At 45.3% G+C, this 15,438-nt stretch overlaps 1 protein-coding gene across 2 annotated transcripts in view; it reads left to right on the forward strand.

The window, feature by feature from the left end:
* Positions 1 to 14,555, forward strand: part of Phf12 (PHD finger protein 12) — a 48,830-nt gene extending 34,275 nt beyond the window's left edge. The window contains exons 7-15 of one of the 2 annotated variants that reach the window (XM_031350651.1): positions 2,301 to 2,465; positions 6,577 to 6,735; positions 7,235 to 8,030; positions 9,178 to 9,303; positions 9,895 to 10,038; positions 11,402 to 11,500; positions 12,283 to 12,365; positions 12,869 to 13,007; positions 13,334 to 14,555. In XM_031350651.1, coding sequence (XP_031206511.1) covers positions 2,301 to 2,465; positions 6,577 to 6,735; positions 7,235 to 8,030; positions 9,178 to 9,303; positions 9,895 to 10,038; positions 11,402 to 11,500; positions 12,283 to 12,365; positions 12,869 to 13,007; positions 13,334 to 13,668 — 2,046 coding nt within the window. In that variant the 3' untranslated portion in view covers positions 13,669 to 14,555. Of the gene's footprint in view, positions 1 to 2,300; positions 2,466 to 6,576; positions 6,736 to 7,234; positions 8,031 to 9,029; positions 9,158 to 9,177; positions 9,304 to 9,894; positions 10,039 to 11,401; positions 11,501 to 12,282; positions 12,366 to 12,868; positions 13,008 to 13,333 lie in introns of those variants that run through there. The other variant, XM_031350653.1, reaches the window with a different exon arrangement.
* Positions 14,556 to 15,438: the final 883 nt, after the last annotated feature.

The following is a 15,438-nucleotide window of genomic DNA, read 5'->3' on the forward strand; positions in this document are numbered from 1 at the left end:
CAATTGCTACTATAGCCATAAAGGCTTGAGTATTAGAGCCAACATTAAAAAAAATAAATGGTTGGCTGTCAGGAGTATGTGTGGCCAAGCGTCCAGTGAGTTTGTTGTCCTCTTGCATTAATTCTTTGTAACTACCCTGTGTCAGTCATCCTGGGTTTTCAGTGAGTTGTTGAATGGCACCTTCATGCACTGAGCCATCTCACAGGCTCTCTTCAGACACTGCTTCCTACACTAGAACAGATCTGTTGTCTGCTCTTTGCAGGATGGATAGTCCTTCTACATAGTCTCTCGTAACGTTGTAGGGGGCGACTTCATGAAAAGGTATTCCCCCACAAAAACAGCCTTTCCAAATTAAACCCTTGCTGCTTAAGACATACAATGAGAGAATAGAGGTGTAGCTCAGTGGTAGAGCACTTTGAGGCCCTGGACTTTATCCCCAAGGTAGAGAGGAGAAAGTGATAACATGGAGTGACTGTTAGCATTTATTATACCATGAGCACTTTGGGAAACCCTCTGTAAAAAGTCACACACAGAAGGATGGAGAGTAGAGGGGCAGTGTTTGCTTAGTACAGATGAAGCTCTGAGTTCATTCCTAGTACTATTCCTAACACACACACACTGTGCACATAAAGAAGAGTCACTTCCTATCTTAGATCCATACCATTCAGATAGATTGGCCTGGGAAGAAGCTTCTCTGGGGTTTTGTGTCCTATTTGCTTCCTGCTGAAACAGATAAAAAAGCCATAGACAGTTCACCCAAATATGGATCCTAAGGAGCAGCAGGTGAAAAATGGTTAATTTCATTGGCCAGCTATTTTTCCTAACTAGGAAGCTGCAGGGATAAGTCCTGAGTTGTTCTAAGTCTTGTCTTTTTGTTTGGCTTGGTTTGGGTTTTTGGGTTAAGGATTGTGTCCTGGAACTTGCTTTGTAGACTAGGCTGGCCTTTACCTTGTAGAGTGCTACCTGCCTCTGCCTCCAGAGTACTAATATTAAAGCTATGTACCAAGATTTATTTTTATCAAGACTAGAGAGTTGACTCAGCAGTTCTTGCAGAGGATCCATGTTCAATTCCCAGCACCTATATGGCTGCCATCTGTATTTCCAGTTTCAGGGTATCCAGTCTGCAGGCACCATACATACATGCAGATAAAGGATTCATACACATAAATCTTTTTTAAGTTATTTCATTTTTGAGATGGTCATATTCTATAGCTCTGGCTAGCTAGTAGATCAGGCTGATCTCAAACTCACAAAGGTCTGACTGTCTCAGCTGCCTCCCAAGTGCTGAGAGCAAAGGCTCGCATTGTCCATACCCAACATAGAATAATAGTTTTTTTAAATTGTTAAGATTCATTTTTATTGATGTACATGGATGTTTGTCTTTGTGAATGAATGCCACATGTATATAGGTGACCTGAGGGAACAGAAGTGGAGGGCATCAGACACCCTGGAACTGAGTACAAGTGTTTATAAGCCACTCAACGTGTTCTCTGGAAGAGTAGAAAGTCTTGACCCTGAGCCATTTCTTGTGTTTTGAACTAATATATAGGGGGCCAAATGTAATGGAGGAGATGGGAAGTAGCTTAAGTTCTCCATGCCTCCCTCCCCTCCCTTTGACCTTTAAGAGCAGGCCAGAGCTTTCTCCCTTCAAGGGAAGACATAATAAATAAGGTGAATTCAGCAATGCTTCCTGGTACCCTAGAACAGGAATAGGGCAGAACATGGCAGAATTTGAGCTCACTGTGAGCAAGGCAGCTATGTTGGCAGCTTTTTCTGTGAGAGGTTGGCTTGATGGGCAGGGTGTCTGCTTCTTTGGCTTTTGCAGGGCCAAGATCTGCATCTTCTTTAATATCTGTGCTGCGAGGAATAGTCCTAATGGGTTGCTCTGGCCTAGCGTATGGTCAGGCTAAATGAGAAGGCACTGCCAGACTGTTTCACTGTTTCTTAACTCCCAAAAGCAGGAGTTTCCTTACTCCTGCTGACATCCTGTCCAGACAGGAAGTACCCCTTTCCCAAGAGAGCTTCTGGTTTTTTTGGTGGTGGTGGTGGGGTTTTTTTGTTTTTTGTTTTTTTTTCTGGTTTTTCGAGATAAGGTTTCTCTGTGTAGCCCCAGCTGTCCTGGAACTCTGTAGACCAGGCTGTCCTGGAACTCAGAAATCCGCCTGTCTCTGCCTCCGCCTCCCAAGTGCTGGGAACTGCCCAGCAAGCTTCTGTTGTTTTAAAGCCCAGAGAATGGGGCCTAGCTGGAGGGGCAGCACCCTTAGAGATTCACCAGAGTGGTATGTATGTTCTGTCTCCAGCTGAACCAGAAGAGCCTGACTCTGAGCAATCGGTGCCAGGTGTTCGATCGGTTCCAGGACACCATTTCACAGCATGTTGTCAAAGTGGACTTCCTGAACCGAATCCACAAGAAGCATCCTCCTAACCGCCGTGTGCTCCAGTCTGTCAAAAGAAGAAGCTTGAAGGTAAGTCAGCCCTTTCGGGATAGGAAAGATGGTGGTCTCCTGTTTGTTTCTTTTGTGGCACAGACAGAGGATCACAGATGGGGAGACTGAAGCTCCCTAAGATATGTCCTTGGTGTCTCAGCAAGTAGTGAATGTGACCTCTTGTAGTAACAACCTGAGACAGGTAGTCAACATTATAAAGGCAAAGTTCCAGGTGCGCTTTTGTAATCTGTCCATAATTCTCCAAAAGATAAGCACCCTTCAGCCCATTACAAGCCTGTTTGTGGTCCCTTGTCACATACAACATTTTGTCTTAGGGTTCCTATTGCTGTGATAAAACACGCACACCTTTAATCCCAGCACTTGGGAGGCAGAGGCAGGTGGATTTCTGAGTTCGAGGACAGCCGGAGCTACACAGAGAAACCCTTTCTCGAAGAACCAAAGAAAAGAAAAGAAAAACATTTGTAGCTGGGTAGTGGTGGCACACATCTTTGATCCTAGCACTTGAAGGCAGAGGCAGGTGAATCTCTACAAGTTCAAGGCCAGCCTGCTCTACAGAAAATGGACCCAGCTGTTGGATTTTAGAGCATGAATCACTATTTGATTTTTTTTCTTTTATGCTTGCTGTTTGTGGTTGTTGTCTTTGGATTTTTAATGTTTTTGTTTCTTGAGTTGCTTGAGATTGAATTGAAATTAGGAATTGTTTTGTTGCTTGTGATGCAAGTGATGGAATAAATATTCTTAAAAATTATTTCAAGCTGGGCAGTGGTGGTGCATGCCTTTAATCCCAGCACTTGGGAGGCAGAGGCAGGCGGATTAATGAGTTCGAGGCCAGCCTGGTCTACAGAGCAAGTTCCTGGACAGCCAGGGCTACACCGAGAAACCCTGTCTCAAAAAAACAAAAACAAAACAAAAAAAAAATTATTTCAATCAGACTACCATTTGGCCAGCAGAAGAAAGGTTGTTCTTGAGTGATATCTGCCGTATTGATTCTTGGCAACTCACAATTTCTGTTTTAGAAAAAAAAATGTCTTTTAAAAATGAGACATTTCCAAAACTGGATTTGGTGGCACACACCTTTAATTTCAGTAGGTGGATTTCTGAGTTAGAGGCAAGCTTGGTCTACAGAGTGAGTTCCCAGACGGCCAGGGCTACACAGAGAAAACTGTTTCAAAAAAACTGAAAGAAAAGAAAAGCAGTTGCTATTTCTCAAATTACTCAGTTCCCATATTCAGTTGATCTAGAAGGCTTAATATACTGTATACCCATATGTAAACTTGCTCTTTTTCTTTGGAAATAAACCAATGCAAGCATTGTGCTGATGAAGATCAGCAATTCTCAACGTGGCCACTAGATGGCACCCGTATTTTAAGCTCCATCCCACTACTCTCATCTGTAGTTGGTCTTTGGTACTGTATGGGTTCTCCTTTTTACCACCTGTTGTCCCCCTGGTTTCACCTTCTATTACTAGATAGGAAAGAGAGGAAGAGGGGGAGCGATCACTAAAGCTAATTTCCTTTTTGTTTCTTTGAACACAACTACTAACAAACCAAAATCACTCACCCACCTCACCCCTGCATGACCCCCAACCTCATCTACTGGAGCTCTGAAAAGTTCCCAGAATTCAGAATGTCACACAATTGCAGAAATTATCTGCAGCTGGCAAATCCATAGCTCTGTTAGCGCACAAGGCAAGGCATAGCCAGCTGCTGTAGACAGTCCAAGGCCACTGCATTTCCCTACTCCTGGGATTAAAACAAAAGCATAAATTTCTAATATTTCTGGGTTGTTGTTGTTGTTTTTAAGAAACCAAGATTTCAGAATTCTCACTACATATGCTATAGCTGTATAGATAGTTGTGAACAATCATATGGTTGCTATGAACTCCAGACCTCTGCTCGATCCGGTCCAAAGATAGATAGATAGATAGATAGATAGATAGATAGATAGATAGATAGATAGATAGATAGATAGATAGATTGATTTATTCATTTATTCATTTATTGGTTTTTCGAGACAGGGGTTCTCTGTATAGCCCTGGCTGTCCTGGAACTCACTCTGTAGACCAGGCTGGCCTCGAACTCAGAAATCCACCTGTCTTTGCCTCCCAAGTGCTGAGATTAAAGGCGTGCACCACTACTACCTGGCAAGATTTTTATTTATTATTAGATGTAAAGTACACTAAAGCTGTCTTTAGAAACACCAAAAGAGGGTGTCGGATCTCATTATGGATGGTTGTAAGTCACCATGTGGTTGCTGGGATTTGAACTCAGGACCTTTGGAAGAGCTCTTTCCCACTGAGCCATCTCACCAGCCCTGTATAGCAAACTCTTCACTAGGTAACTATTTACCCTCTAGTAGAATGGTTTTCTCAGAGTGTTTCTCATTGCAGAAATAGGTAATAATGTGGGATGCCTCATACATCTAGTTAAATGCATCTAAAAGTAATCCAAACTGTAGTTCATTTTCCATGTAAATTCAGAAGATAGCCTGGGAGTTGGAAAGATGGCTCAGCGGTTAAGAGCACTGACGATTCTTCCAGAGGTCCTGAGTTCAATTCCCAGCAATCACATGTTGGCTCATAACCATCTGTAATGGGCATCTGATGCCCTCTTCTAGTGTATCTGAAGATAGTGACAGTGTAAATGAAATAAATAAATCTTTTTTAAAAGGTCTGTAATGGGCATCTGATGCCCTCTTCTAGTGTGTCTGAAGACAGTGACAGTGTAAATGAAATAAATGAATCTTTTTTAAAAGAAGAAGAAGTAGTAGTGATAGTGGTAGTAGTGGTGGTGGTGGAGGAAGACTGAAATGAACAAATTAGGAGCCTTGATTAAATCATTTCCTTGGCTAAATACTTTATTGCTGAGGAGAAAGTCAGGGTTATAACCTTCCTGAAGAATAGTTTGTTCTTAAACAGTTTGAGCATGAAATTTGTACAGTGTCATTGGACCGTGGCCTTTGTACTTGTTCACAGCAGTAAGTGAGAACCTGCTGAGAGCCTGGTACCCGTGACAGAGCTCCCGAGCTTCCCTGCCTTTGCACCCTTGCCCAGGCCACAGCTATAATCTAGCCCACTGCTTCATCGTCCTGTTGCTTTAGAGAGCACGCAGCACTATTTGATTATTCTCAACTTTCTTTCCTCTGCTCATATTTACCAACCATTCTCACAGATAGATGGTTTGGATGGTTGTTTGGTTTTGGTTTTTTGAGACAGGGTCTCTCTACATAGATAGCCCTGTCTGTTGTAGAATTCTTTGTGTAGTCCAGACTAGCCTCAGACTCACAGAGACCCACCCAACTCTCCCTGCCACGTGCTGGGATTAAAGGTAGAGGTATGCAGCACCACTGCCCTGCTGTACTTTTCCTTTCTAATAATAGCACCTCAAATGTGCCTGTACCCTAGGATGCTTTAATAACCCTTCTATGTTTTCTCCAATTAGACTGAGTTTCTTGAGGGCAAGGTTTAACTTTTATATTCCCCCCTGGACCTCTGAGATTTGGAACAGTGCCAGACTTATAAGGCACTCAGTAAATGTTGGTGGGATCTATGAATGGCTCTTTCTTGCATAATGTAAGTCAGAGTATCTTTTTCTTCTTTGTTCAACAAAGAAGCCTTCAGTTGTCTGATGAGTCATGGAGAAATGGATGATGAGAACTCACATTGATTAAGTACTCATGTTCATCGGGCATCATGCTAAATTTTTCTGCCATGAATGTAACCTCGTTTAACTTATTTCTCAATTACTATTCAGCCTTAGCCAATGGCACTGGGAAATGCCTGGACCACCCTGAAAGCCCAGTCCAGTGTCAGTTTTGCATATTTCAGGACAAAAATGGAAGATAGCATGCTTGTAGTTGTACAATTCTGCAAGGCCTTAGATCTTAATGAAGAACAATGAAATCCCTGCCTATTATTTCTGTTTCTGTACCTTTTCAGGACAGGTGTCTGAGCTGGCATCAAAGGGCAGCCTAGAACAGGTGCAGCACACTGACGCTCTTTGGTGTGTTGGTGGGTCACTTAGTAGATGATCCCTTGGGCACCAGCACTTAATAAAGTAGTATCTCACTAGGTCAGATTCAGCTGGGCATGGTGGCACTATCACCTTTCCTTTTCTCCTATCCTGAACAGGTTCCTGATGCTATAAAATCTCAGTACCAGTTTCCACCCCCTCTCATTGCACCCGCGGCCATTCGCGACGGGGAGCTGATCTGCAGTGGGGTCCCTGAGGAATCGCAAACGCACCTTTTGAACTCTGAGCACTTAGCCACCCAGGCAGAGCAGCAAGAGGTGAGTGAAAAGGATTGGGATCCCAAGTCCAGTCTCTCTTCCACGTCACTGGGGCCTCGGTGTCTGTCATTCCTACCTCCAAACCCCTAACTCTTGAGTGACCCTTGGAGAATCCCAAGCTCATATGCCAAAAGCAAGAAGGTGACTTCAGTCAAACAGGCCGCTCTCATCTGTCTCCCATTGCTGCAAGCTGGGCAGTTCTGTACTGTAGCGAGAGATGAGCGAATCACAAAGAGGCTAGGTGATAGTGCCAGACACACAGCAAATACTGGGGTGTTTGCTGACTGTTGTTCACAGGAGATCTCAGGCTCTGCTGGCTGAGGCTGTACTGTCAAGTGGACCAATAAGTCCTGCTTGGGAATGAAAGTGGGATCCCTTTCTGGTCACTAGTGTTAGAACCTTGGAAACAGTGCTTGTCAGCTCTGCTGTAGCCCTGGCCACTGTGGCAGGATGGATGTCTCCCAGCCCTCTCACCTCCTCTCCTCTCCTTCCATTGCAGTGGCTCTGTAGTGTTGTTGCGCTCCAGTGCAGCATATTGAAACATTTATCTGCTAAGCAGATGCCTTCGCATTGGGACTCTGAACAGACAGAGAAGGCTGATATTAAGCCTGTTATTGTGACTGACAGCTCAATCACCACCTCCCTGCAAACCGCTGACAAGGCGCCTCTTCCTTCCCACTACCCTCTGTCCTGCCCCTCTGCAATGAGCACCCAAAATTCCCTGGGCTGCTCTCCACCCCACCAACCCCCAACCCTAGAGGACATCAGCTGCAGTTCTTGTGTGGAAAAGTCCAAGAAAGCCCCTTGTGGGACTGCCAATGGGCCAGTGAACACAGAGGTAAAAGCCAATAGCCCACACCTCTACAACAGCCCCACTGATTCCACGGATCCCCGGCGACTTCCTGGCGCCAACACCCCTTTACCGGGTCTCACACACCGGCAAGGCTGGGCCCGGCCCCTCACGCCACCATCGGCTGGGGGGCTTCAGAACCACACCGTCGGCATCATTGTGAAGACAGAAAATGCCACTGGCCCCAGCTCTTGTCCCCAGAGGAGTTTGGTACCTGTCCCAAGCCTGCCCCCTTCCATTCCCAGCTCTTGTGCCAGCATCGAGAACACCAGCACTTTGCATAGAAAGACTGTCCAATCACAGATAGGACCTTCGTCGACAGAATCGAGGCCTCTGGGCTCACCCCCAAATGCCACCCGGGTGCTCACTCCCCCCCAAGCTGCAGGAGACAGTATCTTGGCCACAGGCGCCAACCAACGATTCTGCTCACCAGCGCCATCATCAGGTGAGTTTCAGTATTCCAGTATTACCTGGAATAATCCTGTGTTCATAGCACAGACTTAAGAGTCTAAAACATTGTATCCCTGTAAGTACTTGAGGCCTTTAATCTCTGTGTCAGGGGTCCATCTTCCCTGTATTTCTATGGCAGGAGAAAGGCTGTGTTAGCTTATTCCAGCCATAAGTTGGGGTTGTTCTCATGAATTTAAGTCACTTCCTTAGGGTGGCCTGCCAGGTCAGTGGCAATCCTAGAACTGCAGTTGGGTCACTGGCCCCTCCTCTCACCTTCTGGACCTAGTCTTCTGCCTGTCTGTTCCATCACCTCAGAAGGCACATGCTTTCTGGAACCACTTGGGTCAGCCTGAGGCTCAGTGTATACATTCACATACAAGACTAAGTCTACACCTGATGCAGATTCTCAGAGCCAGCTCATGGGAGGAGTTCATGTTCATGTTCAAGAACAGGGACCGAAAGCAGCAATGCCTTTCAGTGGGATGCCTGCAGAGGTTGGTCTGGCCCAGAAGCTTATCCTTGGCCATATGCCTAAAGGGAATCCTGTTGCTCTGTGCATGACCCAGTATAGACTTGTTCTCTCAGCTGTCTCAGGCAGCATTTGGACCTCGAGCTTGCTGATCTCAGCATATAAAAGCTGGTTCAGATGCTGCTGTCACCTGTGTTCTCCCACGTGAACTGGTGCTGTCCTCCCAGTCAGCAACCAGGTGCCTGTGATTTCTTTGCATGGGAGACCCTGTCCTATTTCCAACTCTGTAATGCTAGTGTGAGTAAATTTTGCAAACTGTCAGTTGTACTTCAGCAGATAGGAATTGCAGGTGCTGCTTCTTAAGAGTAGAGGTAGCAGAGAGGTAGGTGGTCATGAACCAAAGAATAAAGCAACCTCAGCACTTGCCCCAGAATAGTAAACTGCAACAGTTGTCAGTGCTCTGGAAATCCTGCGTGCCCGGGTATGTTATTATTCCATCTACCCTTCCTCACCACACGTTTTTAGCTCTAGGAGTTCCAGAGCCTGTGGGTTGAGAATCAAGAAGGGAACATCACCTTGGGTCCGAAATCCAGAACTGTCTCAACAATGGGGGATTGGACCGGTGGGTTTCCCTCAGGCGACGTAAGTAACAGTCTTCCTGCTCCGTCCCCAGATGGCAAGGTCAGCCCCGGCACGTTATCCATAGGAAGCGCTTTAACCGTACCCTCTTTCCCAGCCAACTCTACTGCCATGGTGGACCTCACCAACTCACTTCGAGCATTTATGGATGTCAATGGAGGTGAGTGATGTCCCAGTAGCATTCAGCTGCTTTTGAAGAGGGATGAGGAGATGGGGATATGCATATTATATCTATTTGGGTAGAAGAATGGGAAAGAAGGCACCATCTGCCTTCTGTGTTTACACAATATAATCAAAGATGAAGAAAGGAGAACACAGCCAAGCTGAGCCATTGGGAAAGAACAGAATCACATTAGGCAGATCCCTTGGTTTGGGCAGCAAAACAGAACCAGGAGACTTGTTTCCATCTGTGGAAAACCCCAAAGTTAAAGAGAGTAGAGATGGATTTCTCTGCACAGAGAGTGGGTGGAGAGGTCAGTCTATATCAGACATCTAGACCTTCCCATGGCAACTTGGGACTATTGGTTCTGCCTTTCTTTACTTCAAATTAGCCTACTTACTACAAGGAGCCACTGTTCTGGGCCCTTCTCAGCTGCAAATGGCACCTGAGATACCCATTTTCAGATCTTTGTTCCACTTTGGACTTTATATTGTTTAAACAAAAGTCATTTGCTGGATTTGCCTGTCACCCTTATCTGCTTCCATGTTCCATTTCTCTCAGCTTTTTTTGATCTTTCTCTTTGGTTGATAGAAATCGAGATAAATATGTTGGATGAGAAGCTGATCAAGTTTCTGGCCTTGCAGAGAATACATCAGCTTTTCCCTTCCCGGGTCCAAGCTTCACCGGGCAGTGTTGGGACACATCCGCTCGCTTCTGGAGGGCACCACACAGAAGGTGCGCGTGCACATACCTGCCACCACACCATCAGCTCTCCTGTCTGATGTGTGTGAATGACCACCTTGCTCCATGGAGAATCTCTACTTTCAGTAGCTCAAACTCTTTGTACCTTTGGGTTTAATAAAGCACCGTGATTTTTTTTTCTCAGCACAAACAAATAACTTTTTGATCAGACTTGGGGAGTTTGCCATAACTTTCTTTCACACAAGTCCACTTTGATTCATAGCAAAGCAGCTACCAATACTTTGGGGTATATGTTGTATGCTTTCTGTTCAATTACTTTGTAATATTTGAACTAGAAGGTTTTCCCAAAGTTCAGGGTGAGAAGTAGAAAAACAGTAGGAAATCCTTCTCCAATGTTAACTCTACTTGGTTATCTCTAAGCCCTCAGCCCAGGCCATCAGAGCCTTTGTGCTTCAGGAACTGTATCATGCCAGCAATATCGGAACCCCAAGAGCTTACTAGAAATACAAATTCTAGAACTAGGGGGATCACTCAGTTGGCAAAGAAGCCTGAGTTCTAGCCCTAGAACTCACATAACAAAAGCTAGGTATGGTGATACATGCTTACAATCCCAGAACTGAGCAAGTGGAGATAGATAGAGAGATAGAGAGAAAGAGAGAGAGAGAGAGACAGACAGACAGACAGACAGACAGACAGACAGACAGACAGACAGAGCGAGCCTTGTGATTCACTAACCGTCCAACCTAACTTACTTCTTGAATTCTAGGGCAATGAAAGACGTTTCCCCAAAAAAATAGAATATGAGGAACAACACTAAAAATTATGTATATGTGAATACAAGTATGTGTGAACTCTAACAAGTGTGTGTGAACTCACAGGAAATTCAAATTTACAAAATCTAGATCCTTTCACTCCAACTAAATCCAAAATCAGTTTTTGGATGTGGGTGGCAGTAGTCCTAAGAATCAAATCCATTGACTTACTGAACAAGTACTGTATAACTGGACTATAATTAACAAAATCCATAGGCAGTTGAAGTACTCATTAAAGCTTAAGAAACACTGACCTATGCCTTATGTTTTTCCATGTTCTCTTTTTATTACCAGTTGGAATATCCTTGTTAAGCTAAACTAGGAGCCCAGGAACTTAAAGTACTAATGTTCTCAAATTCTGTAACCATCTTCAATGAAGATCCTTCCTAACCTGTATTGGAAATGCTATGGGTGGGGTGAAGCAGTCCCCTGAAGCAGCTCTGGGTCAGGTGTGAGTTTGAGCATGAGTCACCCAGTGGGATTTTTTCCAAGGCCACCAACTATAGATTCAGGTTTTGTTGGTTTGTGTTTGGATCACAGGTTCTGGGTTTCTGAATGATCCTATCCCTATGTTTGTCTTGTAGTGCAAAGAAAGGAGGTACAGGCCCGAGCTGTGTTCTACCCCCTCTTAGGGTTGGGAGGAGCTGTGAACATGTGCTATCGAACCCTCTACATCGGGACAGGTGAGCCAGCCAGGAGTCTGGGAGGGGCACTGGATCTTCAGCCTAAAGATGGACACTTAGAGAAACCCTTTCAGAGGTTGATGGGTCTAACCAGTAGGTGTCCCGCCAAGAGAGACTAAGAACCCAGACAAACCAATGGGGTACTTATTTGGCTCAGGCTTTTTGCTTTAACTGCCTCTTTGTAGCATCTGAAACACTGTAAGGGAAGACTTAAAAAGAGGACACTTCCTTATTCTCAGAGTGTGAGAAACTGACACATAATCCTCCTTTGTTAGTTTGTTTATTTTTGGTCATCAGATGATTTAAGATAGGGTCTCCTCTGTAGTCCAGAATGGTCTTGAACTCATGTCTCTTCTCTTGCCTCAACCTCTCAAGTACTACAACTACAGATATTGCCCACCACACCTCAGGTCATCCCTAGAAATTGCCCTTTAAAGTCCCCTACACTATTGTGTTCACATGGATATATCGTCCTCTTTAGTAACTTACTGGTCTGTTTGGGTGGCAGCCATGTATTCTAACACAAATTAGCTTTAGAACAATAAAGGGAATTGCTGAACTTGCCAACATATATGTATAATCTCAGTACTTATGGAATGGAGGCAGGGAGATCCAGAGTTCAAAGCTATACCTCATTACTATAAAGGGGGGGGGGGCCTCTGAGCTACCTTGAAGTTTCTACTAGCAACCATGCAGAAGCTAGCCCCTTTCTCTGTCACTTCCCAACACATACACCTTACAGTCTGTTCTCTGCCTTCTCCTTTACTCCTGCCACCTTGCAGGAGCTGACATGGATGTGTGCCTTACAAACTATGGTCACTGTAACTACGTGTCCGGGAAACATGCCTGCATATTCTACGATGAGGTGAGGGGCAGAGATGGGTGGGAGGGAGCTTTCCTAGCCTGAGGTCCTTCTCCAGCACTGGGTTCTGGACACAGGCAAGGGTGAAAGGCCTGTCCATCTTGGAAGACTCAGTGTGAAGGGCTTGGCATTGCACCATGGCAACCTGTTTGTAGGAGCAGGCTATCGCTGCAACTAATGTTGCTCATAGAAACAGTTGAGGGAAGCCACTTCAAAACAGGGGAAGGGACAAAAGTAGAAGGAAGCCAAGCTTTGTGTGTCCCTGAGTTTCATCATAATTATGTGCCAGTGAATATCAGATCAACAGGAGCCAGTGCTGAGGGGCAGAGAGGGTGAATGTGCAGTCACTAGGGCAGGCTTTCACAGAGGTGAGTCTTAGTGAATTCTGAAAGAGGCAGGCCGTGACTGAAGAAAAGCATGAGAGCTTGCTAGGTAGTGCAGCAAGCCGGGTCCTCTCCCAAGGCTTCACACAGCAACTACACATCATTATCTCCCCTCCTCCCCAGAATACCAAACATTATGAGCTGTTAAACTACAGTGAGCACGGGACAACGGTGGACAATGTGCTGTATTCATGTGACTTCTCTGAGAAGACCCCGCCAACCCCCCCAAGCAGTATTGTTGCCAAAGTACAGAGTGTCATCAGTAAGTTGGAGCAGAGGCCTGTGGCCACACAACTAAGACCCCAGTCACCTTGGTTCTACCATGCTGTCAATGACCTACAGTTCCTTGCCTTCCCAGTCCCATTGGCCAAGCTCATTGATGGTGGGCCTGGGAAAAGCCACCAAGAATCAAGTGCTGAACACCCACATATGTATCAGACTTGAGACTCCAGCCCCGTCTGAGCATCCTCAGCCCTCCCTGGTCATGTAGCATAGAATGGGGAGATGCAGGGAGCCAGTACTGCCAGTCATCCCAGACAGGTCAGCCATTCACTGTTCCCCTCCTATGATCATGCCCCTTTTTCCCAGGGCGCCGCCGACACCAGAAACAGGATGAAGAGCCAAGTGAGGAGGCAGCCATGATGAGTTCCCAGGCCCAGGGGCCACAGCGAAGACCCTGCAATTGCAAAGCCAGCAGCTCAAGCTTGATCGGGGGCAGTGGGGCCGGCTGGGAGGGCACAGCCTTACTACACCATGGCAGCTACATTAAGCTGGGCTGCCTGCAGTTTGTCTTCAGCATCACTGAGTTTGCGACCAAACAGCCCAAAGGCGATGCCAACCTGCTGCAGGATGGGGTCTTGACTGAGAAACTCTCTCTCAAGCCCCATCAGGGCCCTGTGCTGCGCTCCAACTCCGTTCCCTAGGCCATTGGTCTGGACTTCCACCCAAGACTCCTGCAATGCAAAAATGTACACGAACCAAGCCTGGGTGTTTTCTATACCAGAAACCCTCAACTACAATCTTTGCATGAAATGAAGAAAACCTTTTGACTGTTTTTTAAGACTTTTTTCTTTTCTCAAGTTCTAGGGGGCATTTGCACATATATTTGTACTCGACATTTCATGGGAAAGCGGCAGATCTGAGCTGAGGGACAGTGTGGGCAGGGAGGGGAAGCCCTGGCTGGACACTTCCTCCAGCACAGTCCCTTCCCCGCCTCCTGCTCCCCCCCCCTCGACTGCCTGCCCGCTGTTGTAAAATAATCAGAAACTTGTTCTATTTTGTGGCAGTGACAATAGTTTTATATTAAAAGAAAATACAGTTTTCATACAGCAAAATCTATACAATATCATTGTTTTATTTAATATAAAGATCGCTACCCACTCCTTTCCATGGTTCCCACCCTACAAGGAATTCCCCCTTCTGCAGCGGTTGCACTACAGGTAGCTACTGTGTATATGGACAAATGAGAAATGAATTCTTTTTCTGGCTGTCCATCTATTTTATTTCAAATAAGGAAAAGTGTATTTGGATTTTGTGTAAATACATCTAGTGATGGCTTTTTTCAATGTTTTTAAAGCTGTGTACAGTACATGTGGTAGAGTGTTTCTCTCAAATTGTCTATTGTAGCGAAGGTGTTTTTGTCGTAAACCTGTTCTGTGTCCTTTTTTGTTCTCTTCCCACTTCTCTTCCTCCTCACCCCAAGATACTTCTCTTCCCCACAACTAGTACCAATGTACATAGTAATTGTAATGTTTTAGACTTTACAGAAACTTTCCTGTATTCTGTATATAAAAACCAAAAATACTTCAAATTATGTTTTCTGCCTGTCTGTCCTACCTGTCATCACACTTAGAGGGGGGAAGTGTCTGGATCTCACTTTTTGCACCCTTTGAACAAGTGTCCATCTCAAGTAGTCTCCAAGGGAAGCTTGGTAGAGAAGGCAGATGTTAGTGAAGTGACCCTAAGCTGGGAACTGGAAAGGAGTGCTTGCCTTTTGAGGGCTGCTGTTTCTCTAGAGAGCCCTAACACAGTAAAACCTACTCTGTAGACCAGTGGGTTTCAACAGTCTTAATGCTGTGACCTTTTATACAGTCTGTGTGTGGTGACCACGTACCCTAAAAGTATTTCATTGCTACTTCATAACTTTGATTTTGCTAATGTTGCAAGTTGTAAATGGGTATCTGAGATACAACTCCTGTTTAAGGGTAGTTTGACTCTTGGTAAGGAGGTGACCCACAGGTTAAGGTCTGCTGCTCTAGCCTGTGCTGCTCTTAGTGTAACTTGAATAACTTCTGCTGTTCTCATCAGGAAATACCCTGCTGTGTTACCCTAATTCTAATTTCCTGGACACCCTCAAGGCCAAACTCCCTGCTTTCTTCCTGGTTTATTTAGCAAGTTCTTCCTGAGAACAGTCCCCTAGAAAACACCTGTATTCTGCCACTATTCTAACTGGTACCCATTCACATATTCAAGACTGTTGATAGGGTTAGAAGATGAGGTTTCCATCCACAGTGTCTATAATTGTGCCCCAAGAACACAAGTGCGATATTAAATAATAGCTGTGTTCTTGTCCCTGCCATTCTGCTTCCACTGCAGGGAGAACTTCTTAAACCTCTAAAGGCAGGAAGGAACTCGGTGCTACCTGGTTATTCACACTGATGGGCATGTCATAATTGTCATCAGGTGTTAAGTCA

The sequence above is a fragment of the Mastomys coucha genome, unplaced genomic scaffold (assembly GCF_008632895.1).
Source record: "Mastomys coucha isolate ucsf_1 unplaced genomic scaffold, UCSF_Mcou_1 pScaffold5, whole genome shotgun sequence".
In the NCBI taxonomy this organism is placed as follows: domain Eukaryota; kingdom Metazoa; phylum Chordata; class Mammalia; order Rodentia; family Muridae; genus Mastomys; species Mastomys coucha.